The sequence below is a fragment of the Ursus americanus genome, chromosome 21 (genome assembly GCF_024610735.1).
Source record: "Ursus americanus isolate L20-20 chromosome 21, mUrsAme1.1.p, whole genome shotgun sequence".
Taxonomy (NCBI): Eukaryota; Metazoa; Chordata; class Mammalia; order Carnivora; family Ursidae; genus Ursus; species Ursus americanus.
The window spans coordinates 57,711,667-57,731,879 of NC_142147.1; the positions used below are offsets into that span (position 1 = coordinate 57,711,667).

Sequence of the window (20,213 nt, forward strand, 5' to 3'; positions counted from 1 at the left end):
GGGTCAGGGCTCACACAAAAGCGCAGAGGTGGGTCCTACTCTCCTTCCTTCCCCCCTTTTCAGCCAACAGGCACAGACCCACCACAACCTCTCTGACGCCTTCGGAAGTCCCGCCACCACTTCTACGGAGGAAACGCCTGGCTCCTGGGTTGTTACGGGACTAGTGCCTGCCACCCACGCACAAGGCACAGCCTGCTGGGTAATGTGGTTTCTGTCCTGCCCGTGACCAGGTTAGGATGGGCCTTTCCCATTCTCCACAACCTTGGCCGAAAACCGCTGCCAGGGACCTTCGGAAATACTGCTCTAGGGCTCCAAACACAAGGACCGGCCCAGATTTCTGTGGCTACCTTAGGCGAAGCCCCAACCTGGGCCAGCTGTAATAGGAGACTTCTCCTTAGTGGCCTTAGGCAAGCCTCCTTAGCCTCTGTGGGGAAAAAATATACTTAAAAACCATAAAATAAAGTCCTGGAAATGTGCAGCATGGTGACTATGGTTACCAATACTATATAAACAATAATATTTAAAAGGTTTAAAAATAGGTGATATAAAGATAACTTGCAGCATCATTGTGTTCTAACATTAAATAGTGCTCTAACCCAGTGGTTCCCAAACCAGTAGCATTAGCATCACACGGGAATATGTTAAAAATGCATCCAGAAGGGCCCCAGTCCACGCTTGACCCTGCGGCTAAGTCCTGGGGAGGTGTGTGCAAACTGAAATCACTGAGGCTGGAGAAGATACCCTGTGGAGGAGCACAAATGAGAAAACATGATGAAGATATAATTTCATAATAATTCCTGCCTATATTCCATTGCCCAAAACTCATTTACATGGTGCATGTAAATGAAGCTGTGTGTCCATAAAGGGAAAACTGGATTGGAGAGCAGCTACCCACTTTCTAATACAATTCATCAGATATCCATTTTATTATTCTTCCTACATATTCAGCACTACTACCCTTTGGGTGATAAACCAAAACTCCATGCCTCCATCTTAATGTTAATATTTCTATTCTTTTTTTTTTTTTAAGATTTTATTTTTAAGTAATCTCTACACCCAACCTGGGGCTTCAACTCAGTACCCTGGGATTAAGAGTCACATGTTCTACTGGCTGAGCCAGCCAGCCAGCCCTAATACTTCTATTCTTAAAACCATACACAAAGTAAGTTACTTGTTGCCACTCAGTCCCTATATAATTATGGTTCTATGACACTGGGGAAGGACCTATTCAAGGATCTGCTGAAGAAAAAAACCAAGCCAACCTAGATTTCTATATATGTCAAAATTGTCTTTCAAGAAAGAGTACAAAATAAGACTAGTTCAAACCAAAAATGAGGACTTTAATGGAAGATTAACACACATAAAATGAAATCCTAAGGGTAGTATTTAAGAACTTTGGAAAGTAATCTCAGATGAAGTATTTACAATGATAGAAGGAATGAGGACCCAAGAGGGGAATGCATATGTAGATTGATACATCTCCTCATTATTTGCATTAAACATGAATAACATTTCCTTGTGGAGTCAGACTGATGGAGTTAACGTGCATAATCTCAATGCATACACTGAGCTAGAACATACTAGTTAATCTTCTAAGTCCCTTATATTGGCTGGGAAGAAGGAAAAGCATTTTTAAGTCTGTCCTCTACTGTTTTAAGTAAGTGTTTGTAAATTTTAGCTTAAACAATAACAAACAGAATAAGCTTTTTAAACTAGAATTAAAAAAAAATCTGGATTGTTAAGTAACAATTATTTTTTTTAAGGACCTGAAAAAGAACAAGTGAAGCAAAGAAAGCCACAAAATAAGAGGACATATTTAAACCCAAAGAGGTAAAATATTATATTAGGTAAGTATGAAATAAATTAACAGTCAGTACTTTTTGAGAGTTAAAACCTCCCTTCACAAGATACTTAATCTTCATCAATAAATTTCAAGGGCAGGTTTTGAATTTCCATTCAAAGAACAATTAACATTCTCTGGCATCCTCGGCCACCCCATCTCCACCAGGGAAAGAAACCAGGGGGCAAAGAATGTCCTGGCTTTGGTTGCTGGGGAACCAAGATCTTATGCTGAGAGTCACCAGAATCTATAATCAAGCTTCTTAAGGTCTAAAGTCAGCTGAGATGTCATCAGTACCTGCAGTATATTTTTACAAACAAATCCCATCAGCACATCCCCTGATGAGAAAGGAATAGGATGGCACGAAGGGGTAACATATTAGTGAAAATAATTTTAACAACCACTAACATTTAAGAATATCCACAGCTGACACCAGGTCCTTTACAACACAATCCTTTAACCTAAATAACCACCTGGTGAGGTGTGTCATTCAACACTCTGGTTTCATAGATAATGAAGCTGAGCCTCACAACGGATATGAGATCACCCAGTTTACAGAGGAAGAAACCAAGAACCCCAAAAGTCCCTGAGTTGCACTGTCATGGCCACTACTAAGAAGCACAGCAGAGAAGGGTGCTCATCAGCCCTGCATGGCTTCCTGCCCAAACTCATCCAATCTGGGCAGGGGCAGGGCCAGGGCCCCTCAGCATCACAGAAATAAAGCCATGGCAAATTCACTGCCCATGTGACCATCAAGGGGAGAAGGAGTCCTGCCTTTTTTCTGTCCAAGAAAAGAAGTCTTCAGCTTCACTTGCTCACTCAACACACTAGGTGCTGACTGAAAACCTGGAACACAAGGACAGGCCACGTCACATTCCCATGGATGCAAAGTGCTCTCTCTTGAGGAATGAGGAGGGAAAGTCATTCCCTGGGGCTCACCCATCATCCCAATTATGCACATGTCCTGTTGGCTCTGCCTCCTAACATGTCCCAAGTCGTCATCTCCCCACTGACTCCAATGCCACCATCATGGGCCAGTCCAATGACAATATACCCCTGGACCACCCAGTGGCCTCATGTCGCTCTCCCACATCAATGTTTGCCTCTTCAGTCCACTCTCCGCACAGCAGCCAAGGGCAAATTTAGAGACAAGATCGTGCCACTGGCCTGCTGAATCCCATCCTCGGCCTCCCAGAACAGTCAGAATAAAATCCACAAAGCCCTGTACATCTGGCCCTGTTCTCTCCATCTCACTGCTCACTACTCATTTCCTCCAGACACACTGGCCTTCAGCTGTTTCCTCTAATAAGGCCAGTTCTTGCCTGCCTCAGGGTCTTGGTACACACTGTTCCCTTTGCCAAAAAAGTTCTTCCTCATCTTCGAACATAGCTGGGGCTCCTCCATTCCTCATGGGTCTGCATGATATCACCCTTTGTGTACTGTCTGCTCCTCTGCCCATGCCTCACAGTTTAACATACATCTTCTCACTTTTACAAGACAGGCCTCTGGGTAAATGACATGACTGAGGTCATCCAGATGGTGACGGCACAGGTTGGAAGTGCTGGAATTCCAACTGTCCCGAGGGCCCAAGCCCTTAGCCACTGAACCACTCTTCCAAATGGACATCTGTCCTCCATGCCTGTTTTGAGCCGGATTAAGCACATTATTGTAATCGCAGCAGAGTTGCTATCCCACACCTCTGTGTTACCACGTGTTTTTCCCTTCTAGACAGCAAGGCCCATGTATTTCCATGACACAAGGCACATGTGGGGTAATGGGCACGAAGGATGGGGTTCTCGTGACTCCTGCCCATCACACCAGCAAAAGCACAGCAGGCCCCTGTAAAAGCAAAAAGTTAGATGGGGAGACATGGACCATGAGGGGAGAGGACCCTTCATCCACTGCAAAGCACATCGCTTCTGCTCTGGGACAAACTGAGGCCCAGGTCTCTTCATGGGCTACATGACAGCAAAGCACTCTCAGGCGTGAAAAGGTCCCTCTGCTGAGAGCCACGTCATATTTTGGGAGACTGGCGTCCAGTCTCTGTAGTGCCAGGGCTCAGCCTCGGTAAAGGTAATGCTGCAGCCACAGCACAAACTGCACATGAAGGAGGACACGGTACGCAGGAAAGCCATGGAAATGAACTCTCAGATGCCAAGTAACATTTTCCCTCCAGTCAAACAATTTGCCACTGTAGTTACTTTAAAAAGGTCTCTTTAAGAAGAACTCAGTATGAGTTCTCTGATGTTGACTGAGGCCTGCCTTCTGGTCAAAGGCCTTCCCGCATCTCTTACACTTGTAGGACTTTACTCCGCTATGAATCTTTTGATGAGTACTGAGGGTTGAGCTGTAGCTGTAGGTCTTCCCACACTCACTGCACTCATAGAGCTTCTCCCCAGAATGAGACCTCATGTGTCGAGTTACAGAAAAGCTGTTACCAAAGGCCTTCCCACATTCTTTGCACTCAAAGGGTTTTTCTCCAGTGTGGGTTCTATTATGCCGAACAAAATCAGAGTGGCGGGCAAAGGCCTTTCCACATTCACTGCACACATAAGGCTTCTCTCCACTGTGAATCCGCTGGTGCTCCGTGAGGTGTGACCGGCGGCTGAAGGACTTCCTGCATTCGATGCACACAAAGGGCTTCTCCCCAGTGTGAACCCGCTGGTGTTCTGTGAGGTGTGACCTGCGGCTGAAGGCCTTCTCACACTCGATGCACTCATAGAGCTTCTTCTTAATGTGAATGCTGTAGTGTCCAGTGAGATCTGCCTTCCTGAGAAAGGCCTTCCCACACTTTTTGCATTTATAGGGTTTTACTCTAGTGTGAATCCACTGATGTTGAAGAAGGAAGTGATTGTTGATAAACTCTTTCCCACATTCCTTGCATTTGTAGGATTTCTTTCCTCCATGAATCAAGGGGTCTCTCTTTGATCTATGTGATTCACACTCAAGGAGAGCATCTCCTGGAGAGACTTGCTCCTGTAAATCATCTGTGCACAGATTTTTACCTGTTCCCAAATCATCACATTCAGGGTTTACCTTTCCAGGGAGGGTTTCCTTGTAGGGGAGTGTCCCTGTCCTTATGTGCCCTCCCTGTTCTTCTGATGGTCTTTCTTGTCCCCTGGCTTCTCCCAATGTGGAAACACTGGAGTCTTCCTCAGTCAGTAACCTGTGGGGTGAGCGTCCCTCAAACAAGGCTGGCTGAGGAGCAGAAGGCTTTGTGGTATTGGTTTTTGCTTTGTCATCTGAAGGGAATCAAATACACAAAAAAGACCTATTAGCAACGCCAACATAGAAGGGAGAAAATCACCAAGCCATTGGGAAAAGAAAGATGGAAACAGGGCCACTGATACCTGCTATATTTTCACATCTCTGAAACTCAGGTTTGTTTTTTGGTTTTGGGTTTGTTTTGTTTTGTTTTGTTTGCTGGTCCTTGGATTCTTGACATCTTTAAAGGGACAACCCTGGGGAGAATTTGGGTTAGGGGCCAGAGAAGAATCCCTTCCTCACTATCCAGAGGGGAGAGAAATGACGACATCGTGTGCTATGTTTGTTCTAAGAAAGGATGTCACAGGGAACACAGGGAAGGGGGCATCTAACCTAGGCCAAATGAGAGAGAAAGACAACTGGGAGGTATCTTGAGATCTGAGTCCTAACAAAGCAAGAGTTACCACAGATAGAAAGTGAGAGGGCACTGCAGCCAAAGGAAGCAGAGTGCACAAAGATGCAGAGTCTAGAGAGAATCTTGGATGCTGAGGGAACTTCAGAGCACGAGAGGATGGCGGAGATGTGGCTGGGAACGCAGACAGGGTGCAGACTCCAGAGTTTGGAAGGGTGAGAGTAAATACAGCCACCTCCACTCCCAGGACAGTGTCTACAAGGCTGAGGGTGAGCAGGACTTGACAGGGGGACATATTAAATCTACTGTGTGTGAGAAACAGCTAGGTGACTAAAACATAGACGAAAGCTAGTAGACAAATTTGAAATATTTACTTCAAGATATTAAAGAGAAGCTATACGAATGGAGATGTTAATAACAAGCTTGTCAACTCTCCTCAAATCTATAAGTTCATCACCAGTCCAGATAACATGATTTTCCATGAAACTCAACAAGTTGATTCTAGAATTTATATGCAAGAGTTAAAGGCCAAGAATATTACTGAAAAAAGAATAATAAGGAGATGGGGCTTGCCCTCCCAGTATTAGGGTTACGATGAAAGTACAGACATCAAGACAACGTGGTATTGGCATAGACATAAGGAAAACTGGCAACAGGCCACAATGGTGCTCAGAAACAGACCCATGAATACATACAGCTTTCACAGACTGCAATGGTGGCACAGCAGATCAGTGGGAAAAGAAGGGACTATATAACAAATGAAGCTAAAAACCTGGTAACCCACACGCAGGAAAAAGTTAACTGCATTTCTACCACATGTCATACACAAAGTTAATTCCAGATTAGTAAGCAACAGAAAAGGAATACAATTTGACCTTGGTGTAGGGAAAGATTTCCTAGCAAGACATGAAAAGCAGCAATCATAAAACAAAAGATATATTGATCTGACTAAATAAAATACGAATTTCTTTTAATCAAAAGATGCTTTAAAGAAAATTTCTTTCTTTTTTTTTTTTTTAAGATTTTATTTATTTATTCGACAGAGATAGAGACAGCCAGCGAGAGGGGGAACACAAGCAGGGAGAGTGGGAGAGGAAGAAGCAGGCTCATAGCAGAGGAGCCTGATGTGGGGCTCGATCCCATAACGCCGGGATCACGCCCTGAGCTGAAGGCAGACGCTTAACCGCTGTGCCACCCAGGCGCCCCTAAAGAAAATTTCTAAAAAGCTAAGCTTTTAAGAATACAACTGCAGCACACATAATGGGTAAAAGATTAGTATCAGGAATATACAAAAAAAAAATCTGACAAATCAAAAAAGGAACAGCCACCATCTTGGTGATTCTTGATGGAGACAAATGGAGAACAGGTAGGAGGAAGTGAGCCCAGAACATGGCGGGGACCATGGGGAGGATGGCAGGCTGCTCCAAAGGCCTGCTCTGCCAGTCAGGCCTCAGAAAAGAAGAAGAAACCAAGAAGGACGCTGCATGTCCCCACATGGAGGCGAGGAGAAGACTTACCCAGTGAGACCAGAAGCCTGCAGGTCTCCCCCATCACCTTCCAGTACAGTGTCCTCTGGGGCAGGTCCAATAATTCCCATTCCTCCTGGGTGAAGGTCACAAGCACATCCTTGAAGGTCACTGGTGCCTGGAAAATCAAACACAGTGGCATTATTTGCTTTACGGCTGTTAGGCAGGATCAGAGCCTATAACTTAGTCTCTGGTGAAGGGGCACAGAGGTCCAGCCCTGAATCACTGAGGCCTCCTGAGGGCCGAGCTCTGAGCTGGACTTAAGGGGGAGGCAGACATGAAGGCAGACAGAGAAGCCTTCTATAGTGGAAACAATGGAGAATGATACATACAATCGCATTCCCATGAGGACTGTGAGGGCAGACAGTAAGTGGTCTGGGATGTCAGAGGAACATGGAAATAATCATGATGATAATTCCAACAATAAGAAAAGCAGAAGCCAAAGCTAAACCTCCCTGGTCCTTCCTGTGTGCCTGCCCTGGGTTGTGGGCTTCACATGCTGTGGTAAAGGGATTAACTGTCCGCAGCTCTGGAGCAGACTCCCAAGTTTGAATTCAACCTCTTTTTTTTTTTTTTTAAACAAACCTGTTTATTTTATTTTTTAAGATTTTTATTTATTTATTTGACAGAGAGACAGCCAGTGAGAGAGGGAACACAAGCAGGGGGAGTGGGAGAGGAAGAAGCAGGCTCCTAGCAGAGGAGCCTCATGTGGGGCTCGATCCCAGAACGCCAGGACCACGCCCTGAGCTGAAGGCAGACGCTTAACAACTACGCCACCCAGGCGCCCCTGGATTCAACCTCTTGAATCAACACCTGGCCTGCCATGCAACTTGGGGGAGCCGTTCAGTTTCTCTGAGCCTCGATCTCCCCTGTCAGTATAATAATAATTCCCTTACTGGGGTGCCTGGGGGCGTAGGGAAAACATTCATAAAGCCAACACTAGAGTCTCTGGCTCATGACAGTGCTCTGTACATTTATTAACCCTTACATCGCCATGCAGTTAAATGCCATCATCATCTCCACATCACAGTCAGCGAGCTGAGGCTCGGGGAGCTACAGAGAGTCACCTGAGAGTTCCCAAACTACACAGCAGAGGTGGGATTTGAACCTAGGTCCTTCTGGCCCAGGTCTGTGGTAACCCTCACACTCCTCCATCACTGCAGGTGAAGCACTTTTTTTTTTTAATAAAGATTATTTATTTACTTGAAAAAGAGAGAGACAGCGAGACAGCATTAGCAAGCAGTGGAAGAAGCGCAGAGGAAGAGGGGGAAGCAGAGTCCAACATGAGGCTCGATCCTAGGACCCTGAGATCATGACCCGACCGAAGGCAGACACTTAACCGACTGAGCCACGCAGGCGCCCCAGGTGAAGCACTTCTAATAACTGCTGCTGTTAATCTACTTTTGGCATCCCTGACCATACTTCCATGGACATGGACAGAGGATTGGAGCCATCCTCACCCTCCTCATGGGAGAGGCACTGATGGGGGCGCCACTCATCCTGGGAGAGGCAGGGCCTGGGCCAGCTCCCCACACCCGCTTGGGCCTCCAGCCTTCTCAGACTCCCCAGGAGATTCCACAGTGAGCTATCAGTCAGTTTTCCCTTCCTGAGTCCTGACAGCATGTGTCCCTGAGTCATGAACACTGTAAGGACCAAGGAACCCCAGTGAGTGAGAATAACGCCACTGAGGCCATAAGAACATACACAGCACCCTCTGACTGGCTGTGATGTGTGTCCTGGGTAAGGGCGGGGGGAACATCCAGCAAATGACCACACATGCTCCCTTTCCCAAGACACATCTCAGCGGGGGAGAGGGGGGTTTGGCAATCACGAGGCCCTCTTGTGCCTCCTTAAACAACTCTGTCCTCACTGCCTCTGTCCACGAGGTTCCCTCTATCTGGGATGGCTCCTCTTGCCCTCCTTGTTTTCAAGCTCACCTGCAGGAGAAAGCCCTGCCCACCTGACAAAGTTTAATACAGGTGTCATCCTCAGGCATCCCCAGCCCACTGTGGTTGGGAACACAGGCTCTGGTAGCCAATGGACAATATGTGAGTTTCAACTACTTAAGAGGTGTGTGACCTTGGGTAGGTAACTTAACGTCTCTGAGCCTCCAGTTCCTCTTCTGTCAAACAGGGATGATAACAGAACCTAACTCTGAGGAGACGGGAACTGAATGAGATGAAATATAATAACTGTCCCTCAAAGCAAATCAAGGGCTCAGTGAAATTCAGCTATGACCACTGTTTGATTATGATTATTTTTCCTCCTTTCCGGTAAATCTCAACCTGGCACTCAACTCTGGACAAAAATGCTAGCTCCCAAGCATGTGGGTTCAGGGGGTACTTTAGCTACAACTAGAAAGATGGAAGAAGTGGCATTTGAGCAGAGGCCTGAGGAATGCATAGGGATGCCCTGCAGAGTTCCAGAAACAGTGTCGTGGGCAGAGGGAACTGCAAGGGCAAAGGCTGGCAAGTGAGCAAGAGCTTGGCAAGTGGAGGACGGCATAGCAGCAGGACCATGAAATGGGGAAGAAAGGAAAGGAAGACACGTGGGTGGAACAGAGCAGTCACAGGGACAGGTGTAGCAGGCCATGGGGGGGGGGTTGAACATAGATTCTAAGTGTGATGAGAGCCCACTGAGGGGAGTCTCATTCTCCAACTAGCTATTGAGGTCCTGTTACAGCTCTGGCCCTGTCATAGGCCTGGTGACAGAGCAGCAAAGAGGAATCACAGCCCCCGTTGGAGAAAGATCCCCAACAAGGCCTAAATAATTGAGCAAGATGATGCAGATGAGTTCTGAGGCCAAGAAAAAAAGGGACAAGATTAGAGAGACGGGGCCATTTTAAAAGGAAAGCTGGGGATGGCCTTGCTGAAGAGGAGCACTGGAATGGCTGGAATGAAGGGAGGGGGACACGTAGTGGAGAGAGATCTGGGGTCTACTGTGTGTTTACATCTAAATGCATACCACGCTCCTGCACACTGCCACCACTGAATCTTTAATGCATCTGCTTTTCACATAAAAGTAAATGTCTTAAACAGAAAAATAATTTTGCCACTGTAAGTGGCAAGCCAGCTTTACTCCTAAAAAACAGATGGCAACTGCAAGATGAACCCAGTAACCTTCCTGGCTCCCAGTGCCCAAGGGCCCTTTTCATCCCAGCAGAGAAGCAGTGATTCCAAAAATACTGCTCCCACTGTGAGTCTGCCCCTAGACTCTCTCTTCCCCTAGTCCTCGGCTGGATGCAGGCCTGAGACAGGGGAATCCCCAGGGCAGGATTCCCCTGGGGTAAGCTCCTAAGATCAAGGGGATCTGCTTCCTGAGAACAGTGCTCAGAGTGAGGCTACCTGGGCAGTGTTTGACATTGGACGACACACATCACACATATGCCCTCTCTGACCCCCTCAAGCCAAGGGGAGGAAATGTCAATATTCCCATTGACCCCAAGAGGTGGAAGACAAAGGCACTGATGAGACTCACTCAAAAGCCCTGGGACATAGCCAGAACGGCCCCTGAAGTCTCTACATTGTTAAATGGGCTCTTTTCTGAAACTCAATTCATTCAGACTGTGCAGGGACAGGGGGATTCTGGGAAGCCCCATTTCCCTCTCACCCACACTGCCATGAGGAGACAACCAGGTCAAAGGCCTCCTTCGACCCCAGAAATTACAGAAATGAATGACCACAACCAGCATTTACTGGGCATTCCCTGCATATGCTGTGCTGCCTTTCACACTCTGCCCCCCACATCTGCCACCAGGACCCCAGAGGGAAGACACTGCAATCAGTCCGTCTCACAGCCAAGGAAGCCGACTATCCCACTGAGGTGCAGTGGCAGAGCCTGGAGCTGAACCCAGGCTGTAGGCTTTGTAACTTGTTTTGCACACCTATGACACATGCTTCAGCTGCAAGGGTGGCTGAGGGTGACGTGGGGAAAAGAGAATTCCAGGTACTATGAGGGGGTTGCAGGAGCCTTCTCCCTGCTGTCTCTGCCTCCTCTCACCCCTGCCTACTCTCCACTCTACAGCTAGAGGAAGCCTATTAAAGACTTGACCCAAATCACGTTCCTCCCCTCCTTCAAATCCTCCATGGCTCCCACCAACCTCAAAAAGACCCGGCTCCTCAGCCTGTCATTCCAGACCTGGCTCCCAACCTTGAGGCTGTCTGTTCCCCCACGCAAAACGGAGAGCTGCGATTCCGCCCAGCTCAGCCTCACCTCCCCGCATTTGCACCTCTTGGTGCGTGTGTCTGAGACACCCCTCTACACCTCACTGATCGACAGAGGTGGGAACCCTTCCGTATCAAGACGGCCCCCTAGACACAACGACACAGTTAGAGAAAGTGACGAGACCCAGGACAACACTATCCTCGATATGGAGGTGCTGGGACTGCGTGGTTGGGGGTCCACAGGGCCTGAGGGGTCATCCACTCACCTGTGCCGGGTCCATCTGCTACTCTGCAGCCTCCGTGGGGCCCTGTGCGTGGATCGGGGGCCGCGGTAGGTGGGAGGCCGGGGAGGGTCCCAAGGGCTCCACTGACCTGCCCCACACACCCTCAGCCCTGCCCTGGTGCAAAGGGGATACGACGCCTCTTCTCAAGCCTCTCTGGCCTGCGGCCTCAAGCCCACTCAGGGTCCCGCAGCCGTGACCTCGTGAACAGAACCAGGAACACCCAGTACAACCTCCACGAGGAAGGCGCCGTAGGTCTCGCGTGACGAGGGATCCCAGCCCTGTGCTGTGATTGGCCCAGAGCTACCGCCTCTTGCCGCTGAGCCTGCTGGGTAATATGGTTCCCGCAGCTCCGCCTGCTGCTTCAAGGGGCGCCTTTCCAGAAATCACCTCAAACGACCAGTGGCGCCTGCGTGAGGGCCTCTGGGACATGACGCCTTCAGACTCTGGGGCTGCGGCGAGGCTTCGTCCCTTCTTAACTGGCCACCACCCGGTTTCTGGGGCACGGCTTCTCCGATTAGGAGAAATGCTTAGACGTATTGTTTCATGTGTACCCAAAGTTTAGGCTCCCAAAAGGACACGGCGGACTCTCTGTCTTGCTGCTCTTCAGTTCTAGGGAGACTGAAGTTTGAGAGTCAACTCTGTGGGGTTCAATCATGCAGGGACAATAGAGAAAACACTGCCGGGGAGCAGTTGAGAGAGAGGGAAAGAGGGCGGAACTGTCAGACAGCCTTAAATCACGTGGCCAAGGCACTGTCTCCTTTTCCCTCAGAAAATACATTTTTTTCTCTGCCTGTATATTCACAGATTGTATACCTATCCAACCTAGCGAGCAGCACCGTCTCATCAATGGGGTATTTTTTACCCCACATTCCAAGATATATCTTGTTTCTTTCAGTAGTGTGAAACCTGAGATCTATTTGAAAAGGAGAAATATTTGTGAAATTTCATTTTCTGTTGGGACGGTGACTGTAATGGCCACGGTCAGAGAATGTGCAGAAAGTGACCATTTGAACTCCAAGATAAATGGGTTTTCTTGATCTCAATCTGTTTGCTGTAATTGCAATGATAGTATCTACCAGCAGAATTGAAATTATCTCTGAAAACCATTTGTGAAAAGTAAATTACTCCTTACCAGTTTTCGTCTCCTAGCAAAATTATGCAGTGTTACTAATTACCTCATGCTATGTGTTAACATTTATTCAATAAAAATTCACTTTGAGAAGGTGCCCTGTGTTCTCATTCTATAGCGTCTTTGTTAATGAGAAGTTGCACATGATTGTTGTTACACAGCTCCATGTCCTCAGATCAGAATGTGGCTTCTCCTCCACTGGTCAGCTTATATGTCATGCTTAGTCAAGGATGACTCAAGGGTTGTGTCCCAAACGGAAGGATGGATTTTGTCCTTAACTGAGATGGGAAGGGGTGGTGGTGGTGCCAATGAAGAGCTTGGAAACATTAGGATCTCACTTTTGAACATTTTTTGTTTTAGAATCTATTAAACACCCAAATGAGGCAGACTGTAGACATTTCAATATAGAACTCTAGTTTTTTTGTAAAAAATGTCAGCATTTTAATTCACTGATAGATTGATTTCTAGAATGCTCATAGCTCTGCAACCCAGACTCAACAGAAGAAGAAATTAATGTTCAGAAATAATACAAAGTAAAATGTTTCATATATGGATTTCTGCAGTTACAGGTAAGTCCAATGTTTTAGAAAAAGTAAACACAGAAGCAGTTTATCTGGGGAGTAAATACTGCTTGACCTAGAGTAACAAAAGGAGTGCTCCTATGCCTCAAACTAGGACCACCTGTGGTACCATTTACACTCTAGAGATGTGTGAGGGATCAGGCTGATGTAAATTCCACATGAGGCCGCAGCCCTGTGTGGCTCCTTCCCTTGCCTCGTTCTCCGCGCTTCAATTTTTCCTGATAATTTCTCTTCAATAAATCACATGTCATTGAACCCTGTGCCAGGTTCTGCTTCTACAAAACCCAACCTCAGACAGCACACATCTGGTCAAAACCTAAAATATTAATCATGTGAAGTATACCTAAGATATTCAGGTTTCTTTTCCATAAGATGAGCAAGGAAGATCAAGAAAACTTGCTTAAATGTGTCCTGATAGGAACAAAGCTCTGCAGTTTTAGAGGAGGGTTAGAATGTGATGGTGAATCTATATGTGGGGGAGTGCCTGTCTCCCTGGTCAATAGCTGATGAGCAGGGGACATCATGTTCTCTGATGTGTGACTTTATGTCTGAGGTGGATCTCGAGTGCTTGTGTCTTACACTAGATAGTTCTTTAATTGGCATTTCCTTCTAGTGCAGGTATTCTCAAACTTTGGGGGTACATCAGAATCACTGGAGAAACAAGAACACAGAAGTCCCTAGATCACTGAGGTAAGAAAGAGCCTAAGCATTTGTGTTAAAAGCAAGTTGCCTAAGTGCTTTTGAAATGACATGGTTTGAGTGTCTTGGCTGTTTGAGGACTGCAAAGTAACAATGAGGATTAAATGAGTGAAAATATTTAGAGTTTTTAAAACAATACCTGGAAAGGTCTGAAAATCATTATTGCTATTAGTGCAGTAATATAAGACTCTGAAGGTGGTTATGAATAGGAAAACACTCTTTGGGGATTGTTAACTTGCAGCCTATGTTTCCTGGAAGTCTCATTGCAAGTCCAAGAGAAAGCACAGGATGGGGAATGAAACCTCTAGCCCAGGTAAAGAAAGGAAGAAAATCTTACTTCTTGAAGCAGCAAGATCCCACCCTAGATAGGTCTCCTGGAGATAGGGATATTCTTTTATTTTTTTTAAGATTTTATTTATTCATTTATTTGAGAGAGAGAGAGAACACAAGCTGGGGGAGAAGAAGAGGGAGAAGCAGACTCCTCACCGAGCAGGGAGCCTAATATGGAGCTCAATCCCAGGACCCTGGGATCACGATCTGAGCAGAAGGCAGATGCTTAACTGAATGAGCCACCCAGGTACCCCAGGGAGATTTTTTTGTAAGATGAAGTCACAAACAAGAAGAGAGAACATGTATCATCAGGTCAACTTCTATTATAGAGAGTGATTCCATTTCCTACTGGGTACTTGAGGTCCTAGCATTAGAAATATGATAATGGGAGAGAACTGAATTTCTCAGGCTTGGGAAGGACCTCCAGGACTACAAAGTGGTTTTCATTGAGCTGAGCTGGGGATATATAGTCTCATTGTTGACTAAACACCCAATTATCGTCATTAATTGTGAAGTGTTGTCATATAAGAGAATTAGAAACCAGCCTGACTTCTGAAGGTTGGTAGAGAGAGTATCAGATATCTGAATATTCATCTTCCTTATTTACACATCCTCCATCTTCTCCTTTCCTTTCTCAAAGACTCAGTTCTGGTGTCCAGGCAGCACAATAATTTCCAAACCCACAATATAATTCCCAAATCCAGGGTGACATATTGGGCCAAAGACAGCCACTGATAAGAGAGATGTCAGCATTTAATTCTATGATCACCTCTGACCCCCTAAATTCCCACAATTGACTCTATTTCTCTCACGTGACCCTCAATTTCTTTGATCCTTCCCTTGCCCTTTCACCTGTGGGCTGAGCACTGGCTGACCGTCACAGCTTTGGTGTGATGTGTGAGGAAAGGGAGGCTATTGTGTCAAGGGCTGGGAAGAAGAAGAATGACTCAGGGACACTGTTACTTCCCCAGTGGAAGCTGCTGGAGGTGGAAGCACTGATCCCATCGACAGAGATGCTATGTGGTCCATGGACACTGATTAGTAAATTCTGAGAGGGGAATTCAGAGAAAAAATTTGCTCAGCAGGAAGGCAAGCAGAGGGGAGTTAAGAGAGACCCTGCACAATATTTGTAGTTGAGTTACAATCTTTTTGGAAGAATCTTCATCAATTGTAGACAGCGTTCCTTCCCTGGATTGAGGAGATGAGGAGGGAGAAGTGGGGTAGTGTGTCAGTATGAATATTCACTTTAACTCTGTATATAGATGAGTCAATTCAAAATATTTATAGAAAAAAGCCATTTTAATTTAACACTAACAAGACTAAATTTATGAAGTCACTAAGTACAATAAAAATATATGATAGAACTAAAAAAAAGCAAAAAATAAGAGAAAGGAAAAAGGGAAGAACTGGGAATCACTGGGAATAGACACCATGAAATGATTTCAGATAAGAGATGGAATATCAGTAGACATGGCAATTTCTTTCATTAATTACTTCAATTTCTTTCATCATTGTCTTATAGGTTTCAGTGTACAGGTCTTTCACCTCCTTGGTTTTATGTATTCCTAGGTATTTTATTCTTTTTGATGCAATTTAAACTGTATTAATATTTAAAGAGTTATTGATTAAGCAAGTAAATTTAAAATTAAATATTTTATAATTTTAAATTAGGAGAGCTGACATTTTTACCCATAGTTTGAACTCCTATTCTGACCTGTTATTTTTTTTTTTAAACAAATGTTCAGCTTTCTTGGCCTGTCCTAAGTGTTCACCCAGAACCCTCCATCACCATCCTTTTCTTATTCGTAGTCTGCTGCTCTCCCCACCTCGTGACAATCTAAACACACAGGATTTCTCTCAGTCCCCCGAGGCTCCATAGGATCTTTCCAGGTGATTTTCTTTCTGTCAGAAAGAACTGGACTCAATTATGATTCAAAAATATGTTAAAAAAACCTTGCATGTATTTTTGTAAGACCCAAAGTGAGAGATTTCCCCAAATTCTTTAAACTTAAAAATTTCCTTCCTTTTTGAACTTTTTTTTTAAGATTTTTATTTATTTGACAGAGAGAGACACAGTGAGAGAGGGAACACAAGCAGGGGGAGTGAGAGAGGGAGAAGCAGGCTTCCCGCTGAGCAGGGAGCCCGATGCAGGGCTCGATCCCAGGACCCTGGGATCATGACCTGAGCCAAAGGCAGACGCTTAATGACTGAGCCACCCAGGTGCCCCTCTTTTTGAACTTTTTAAAAAAGATTTTGTTTATTTATTTGAAAGAGAGAGAGCATGAGTGGGGGGAGGGGCAGAGAGAGAGGGAGAAGGAGAAGCAGACTCCCCACTGAGCGGGGAGCCCCATGTGCAGGGCTTGATCCCAGGACCCCAATAGCATGACCTGAGCTGAAGTCAGATTCTTAGCTGTTCACTTTCCACTGGCCTGTGCTGTTCACTTTCCACTTGCCTGGATTTGCAACCACAGTCATCCAAACAGTCAAAATTCTTAGCCGACTGAGCCAATCAGGCGCCCCTCTTTTACACTATTTCAAAATTTTCTGAACTTCTCCTTTGAAGATCCTAACACAGAGTGAGTAATCTTTGTATACTTCAGTATGTGGTGTTCCTTTTTATCTCTGTTATAAGACAATGGGCTTTTCCTGGCCTTATTTGCCATGACATCATAATTTCCTATCACACAGTAGTTAATAGAATGTTAACAAATGTTTAAATGAATGATTAAATGCTATTAAAACAGACTCATATCACTGTAACCACATTGGGAAAACAATTTGTCCTTGCCCTACAGACAAAGCAGAACTGAGAGACTCGAGTGTCTTTGACCATGAGCACGAAGGGGCTGAGTGCTGGAAAACATGACGAGAGGAGCACAGTGCTGTTCACTTTCCACTGGCCTGGATTTGCAACCACAGTCATCCAAACAGTCAAAATAGCATAGATTGAATAAAAAGTAACAAAGGAGCTCACCAGGACGAAGATGGTGCGTGTGGCTCTGGCCTCATGGGACATTCTGGGGGCACGGCTGTTGTTGCGAATGTGCTGTACTTGCTGTTTGTGCCTGAGCAGGGTGGAGATCATGGAGCTACTAGCCCACACCAAGAAGCCCAAACTCATAAAGTCAAGGGAAAAATATATGACTGTATATAATATGTTAAACCTCAATACCCCATTCCAGGAACAGTATCCATTAGTTTTGACACTAAGGTTTTTGCTATTTGATGGACCATTCACTATTACAGGAATAAATGAATTTATCGATAGATGTAGGATCCAGCAGAGAAAACAGCAGAAGCCAATGAACTTTGGGGATCTAATCTTGAGCTCCATCCACCTACAAATACTAGGGTTCAGTTTAATAACCTGGTAGCCATTGAGGAGACAGATAGTGCTGAAGGAAACCCCAGTGCTCACTCTGTAATAATAAAAGATAAGTTTACAGGCAGCATCATCCAGGAAATACTGGGATCCAAAAGCCACCATTGTTTGAGGGATCCCTTTGGAAAAAAGGACCATGGAGTTGGCTAGGACCAGTTGGTTGAGAATTAAGTCTGTAGGTCTCAACTTGTGTCCAGTGACCAAAGAGAAAGTATAAAGACAAAAAAGGAATGAATTTCCTAGGATCCCAACTCCAGTCTGAGTGACGAAGATAATCCCCAATTCCAATTTGCCAGAACCCATTGCATCAATATCTAGGGGCTGATTTTAATTGAAGTCAGAAGAATGAGAGGGAAAAAGCAAAAATAAATGCCTTGTCAACACTATGCAGAGTACTTTTCAGCATTTATCCTAAAACTTATTTTCTCACTTTTAGTGGGTATTAACATTTTATGCTTTGTGTGTGTGTGTGTGTGCAAAAGGCAATCCACTGACAAACTGGATTAGAAATAGCCTCTGATAATCATAAAACTTGCTAAGAGACTATAACTTAATTATTCCAATAACTAAAATGAAAGGATAATTATGTAACAAGATAGAGGTGCTAATTATCACTACAATGGCAATCATATTACAATATATAAATGTATCAAATTGACATGTTGTACACATTAACTTGCACAATGATGTTCTTTGTCAAATACATTTCAATGAAAAAATAAAATCCATTAAAATAGAAGGAAGAAAGAAAGAGAAAAAAAAACTCTGCCAAAAGAACAAAAACAAACAAATAAAAGAAATAACCTCAGTGTCCATCTATAAGTTTCTGGGTGATTGAATGAGGGCTCAGCAGCTGTGGGGATGAAGACAGGAGACCTTTGTATACTGAGCCAGTCAGTATTGTATCAATCTTTTTTCCAACATGATTGAGAAATTAGGAAACATAAAGCAAATTTTGTATCTGCTTATTGGTGCCCTGAGGCGGTTTGACAAGACTGGTGACATGCCTGTGGTTTCCTCAACAAATGTCTTTCCTGTTTGTATGTGTTTGGTCTTCTTACCTAATCTATCTATCTATCTATTTTTATCTATCATCTTTCTATCTGCTGTCTGTCTACCTATCATTTATGTGTCTGTGTATCTATCATCTACCTAAGACTTCCCCCCTTACCAGCTCAAAAGGCCAATTTTAAAAAGAATAATCTTGGATTTCCTAAGATAAGTATTTTCTAAGAATATGATACTTACCTGAAAAGAAAAGCTATTTACACAGTTTAGATTTGCTCCCAGGACAAGGACTGCCGCCACAGCATCTGTGAAGTGTCTCAATAGGATATGTATGCCAGAGATAAAGGTTTGGTCTGTGATCTCATCTGCTTGCCAGGAAGTGATTATCATTTCACCTGTAAGTGCAGTGACAGTGTCTGCATGGGGAGTAGAGATTAATTCTAATTAATCCCAAAATAACTAAAAAATTATCTCAGATTGTGAAAACTTCTGAAAGCTATTAAAAGTGCTAATAGGATATCCATTAAGAGTGGCAGAGGGGCACCTGTGTGGCTCAGTAAGTTAAGTGTCTCACTTCGGCTCAGGTCATGATCTCGGGGTCCTGGGACCAAGCCTTGCACCAGGATGCATGCTCAGCAGGGAGTCTGCTTCTCCTTCTCCCCCAGCCCCTCCCCCCAGCTTGTGTGATCTCTCTCTAAAACAAATAAATAAAACCTTAAAAAATTTTGTTTAAAAAAGAGTGGCAGAAACAGATGGGGAGAACCTACTTTTGAAATAATTTAATTCTAGTGGAATGTGAAAAAGTACCATTTTATCTAATCAGTGAGAGAAAGAGGTTGATCAAATGCCTTAGTTTGAGGGCTCTATTTACGGAAGAAAATTCTTTCCCATTCCTGAGAGTGCTGAAGGCAGTGAAATTGAAGGAAAAAGCAGTGTGGGTGGAGGGAGAAAGTGTATCTGGAGTTGTATGAATAAATAGGGTATTATGGTGTGATTATTTGTTCAGTATTTTAACAAATATTTATTGTGTAGTTTATGGGTTTCAGGCACATTTCTAGGCGTACGGCATATATCAGTGCACAAAATATAAATAGAAATCCTGGAATTTACTCTGTAGTTGATGGAAAAGACAACAAACAATGCATCTGTGATATTAAGTCACATAGTACTTTAGAAGGTGATGGGTCCTATAGAAACAAGAAGAGCAGAGTACAGGTGATAAAAAGATCAGGGATTCGAGATGGGTTAAAGTTGTGATTGGCTGTCAATATTTGTACTCATAGTGAAGATAACATTTGAGGAAATAGTTTACATGATGCAGGAAGACACGTTTATTTCTTCCTTTCCAATTGTTACATATTTATCTTCTTGCCTTATTGCACAAAATAGGATCTTTAGAAAAATGTTGATTAAGAGTGCAAAGAGCAGCCATCCTCCTTTTGTTTTAATCTTATGGGAATATTTTAATAATGGGCCATGAGCTATGATATTTGTAACAGTATTTTTGTTATTTATAAAATTAAAGATTAAAGATGTTATTTATAAGATTAAAGAAGATTTTTCTGTCTTATACTCTTATATGCATATGTTTGTGTATGTGTATACATATGTATATATATAATTTCTGAACATATGTGTTATTTTTGAACATATAT

The 20,213-nt window shown here is 44.4% G+C and overlaps 2 protein-coding genes across 2 annotated transcripts; both read right to left on the reverse strand.

Annotated features, from left to right (window-relative positions):
• Positions 1 to 4,042: 4,042 nt before the first annotated feature.
• LOC123777358 (uncharacterized) lies at positions 4,043 to 11,426 on the reverse strand. Its single transcript, XM_087853327.1, has 3 exons — positions 11,412 to 11,426; positions 6,974 to 7,100; positions 4,043 to 5,082 (listed from the first exon to the last, which is right to left on the reverse strand). The coding sequence occupies exons 1-3, from the start codon at positions 11,424 to 11,426 to the stop codon at positions 4,043 to 4,045; spliced, it is 1,182 nt and encodes a 393-aa protein (XP_087709453.1).
• Positions 11,427 to 16,914: 5,488 nt separating this feature from the next.
• On the reverse strand, positions 16,915 to 17,928 carry VN1R1 (vomeronasal 1 receptor 1). The gene has a single exon (XM_045773956.1). It carries the CDS (start codon positions 17,851 to 17,853, stop codon positions 16,915 to 16,917), a length of 939 nt encoding a protein of 312 aa, XP_045629912.1. The 5' UTR covers positions 17,854 to 17,928.
• Between the last annotated feature and the right edge of the window lie 2,285 nt (positions 17,929 to 20,213).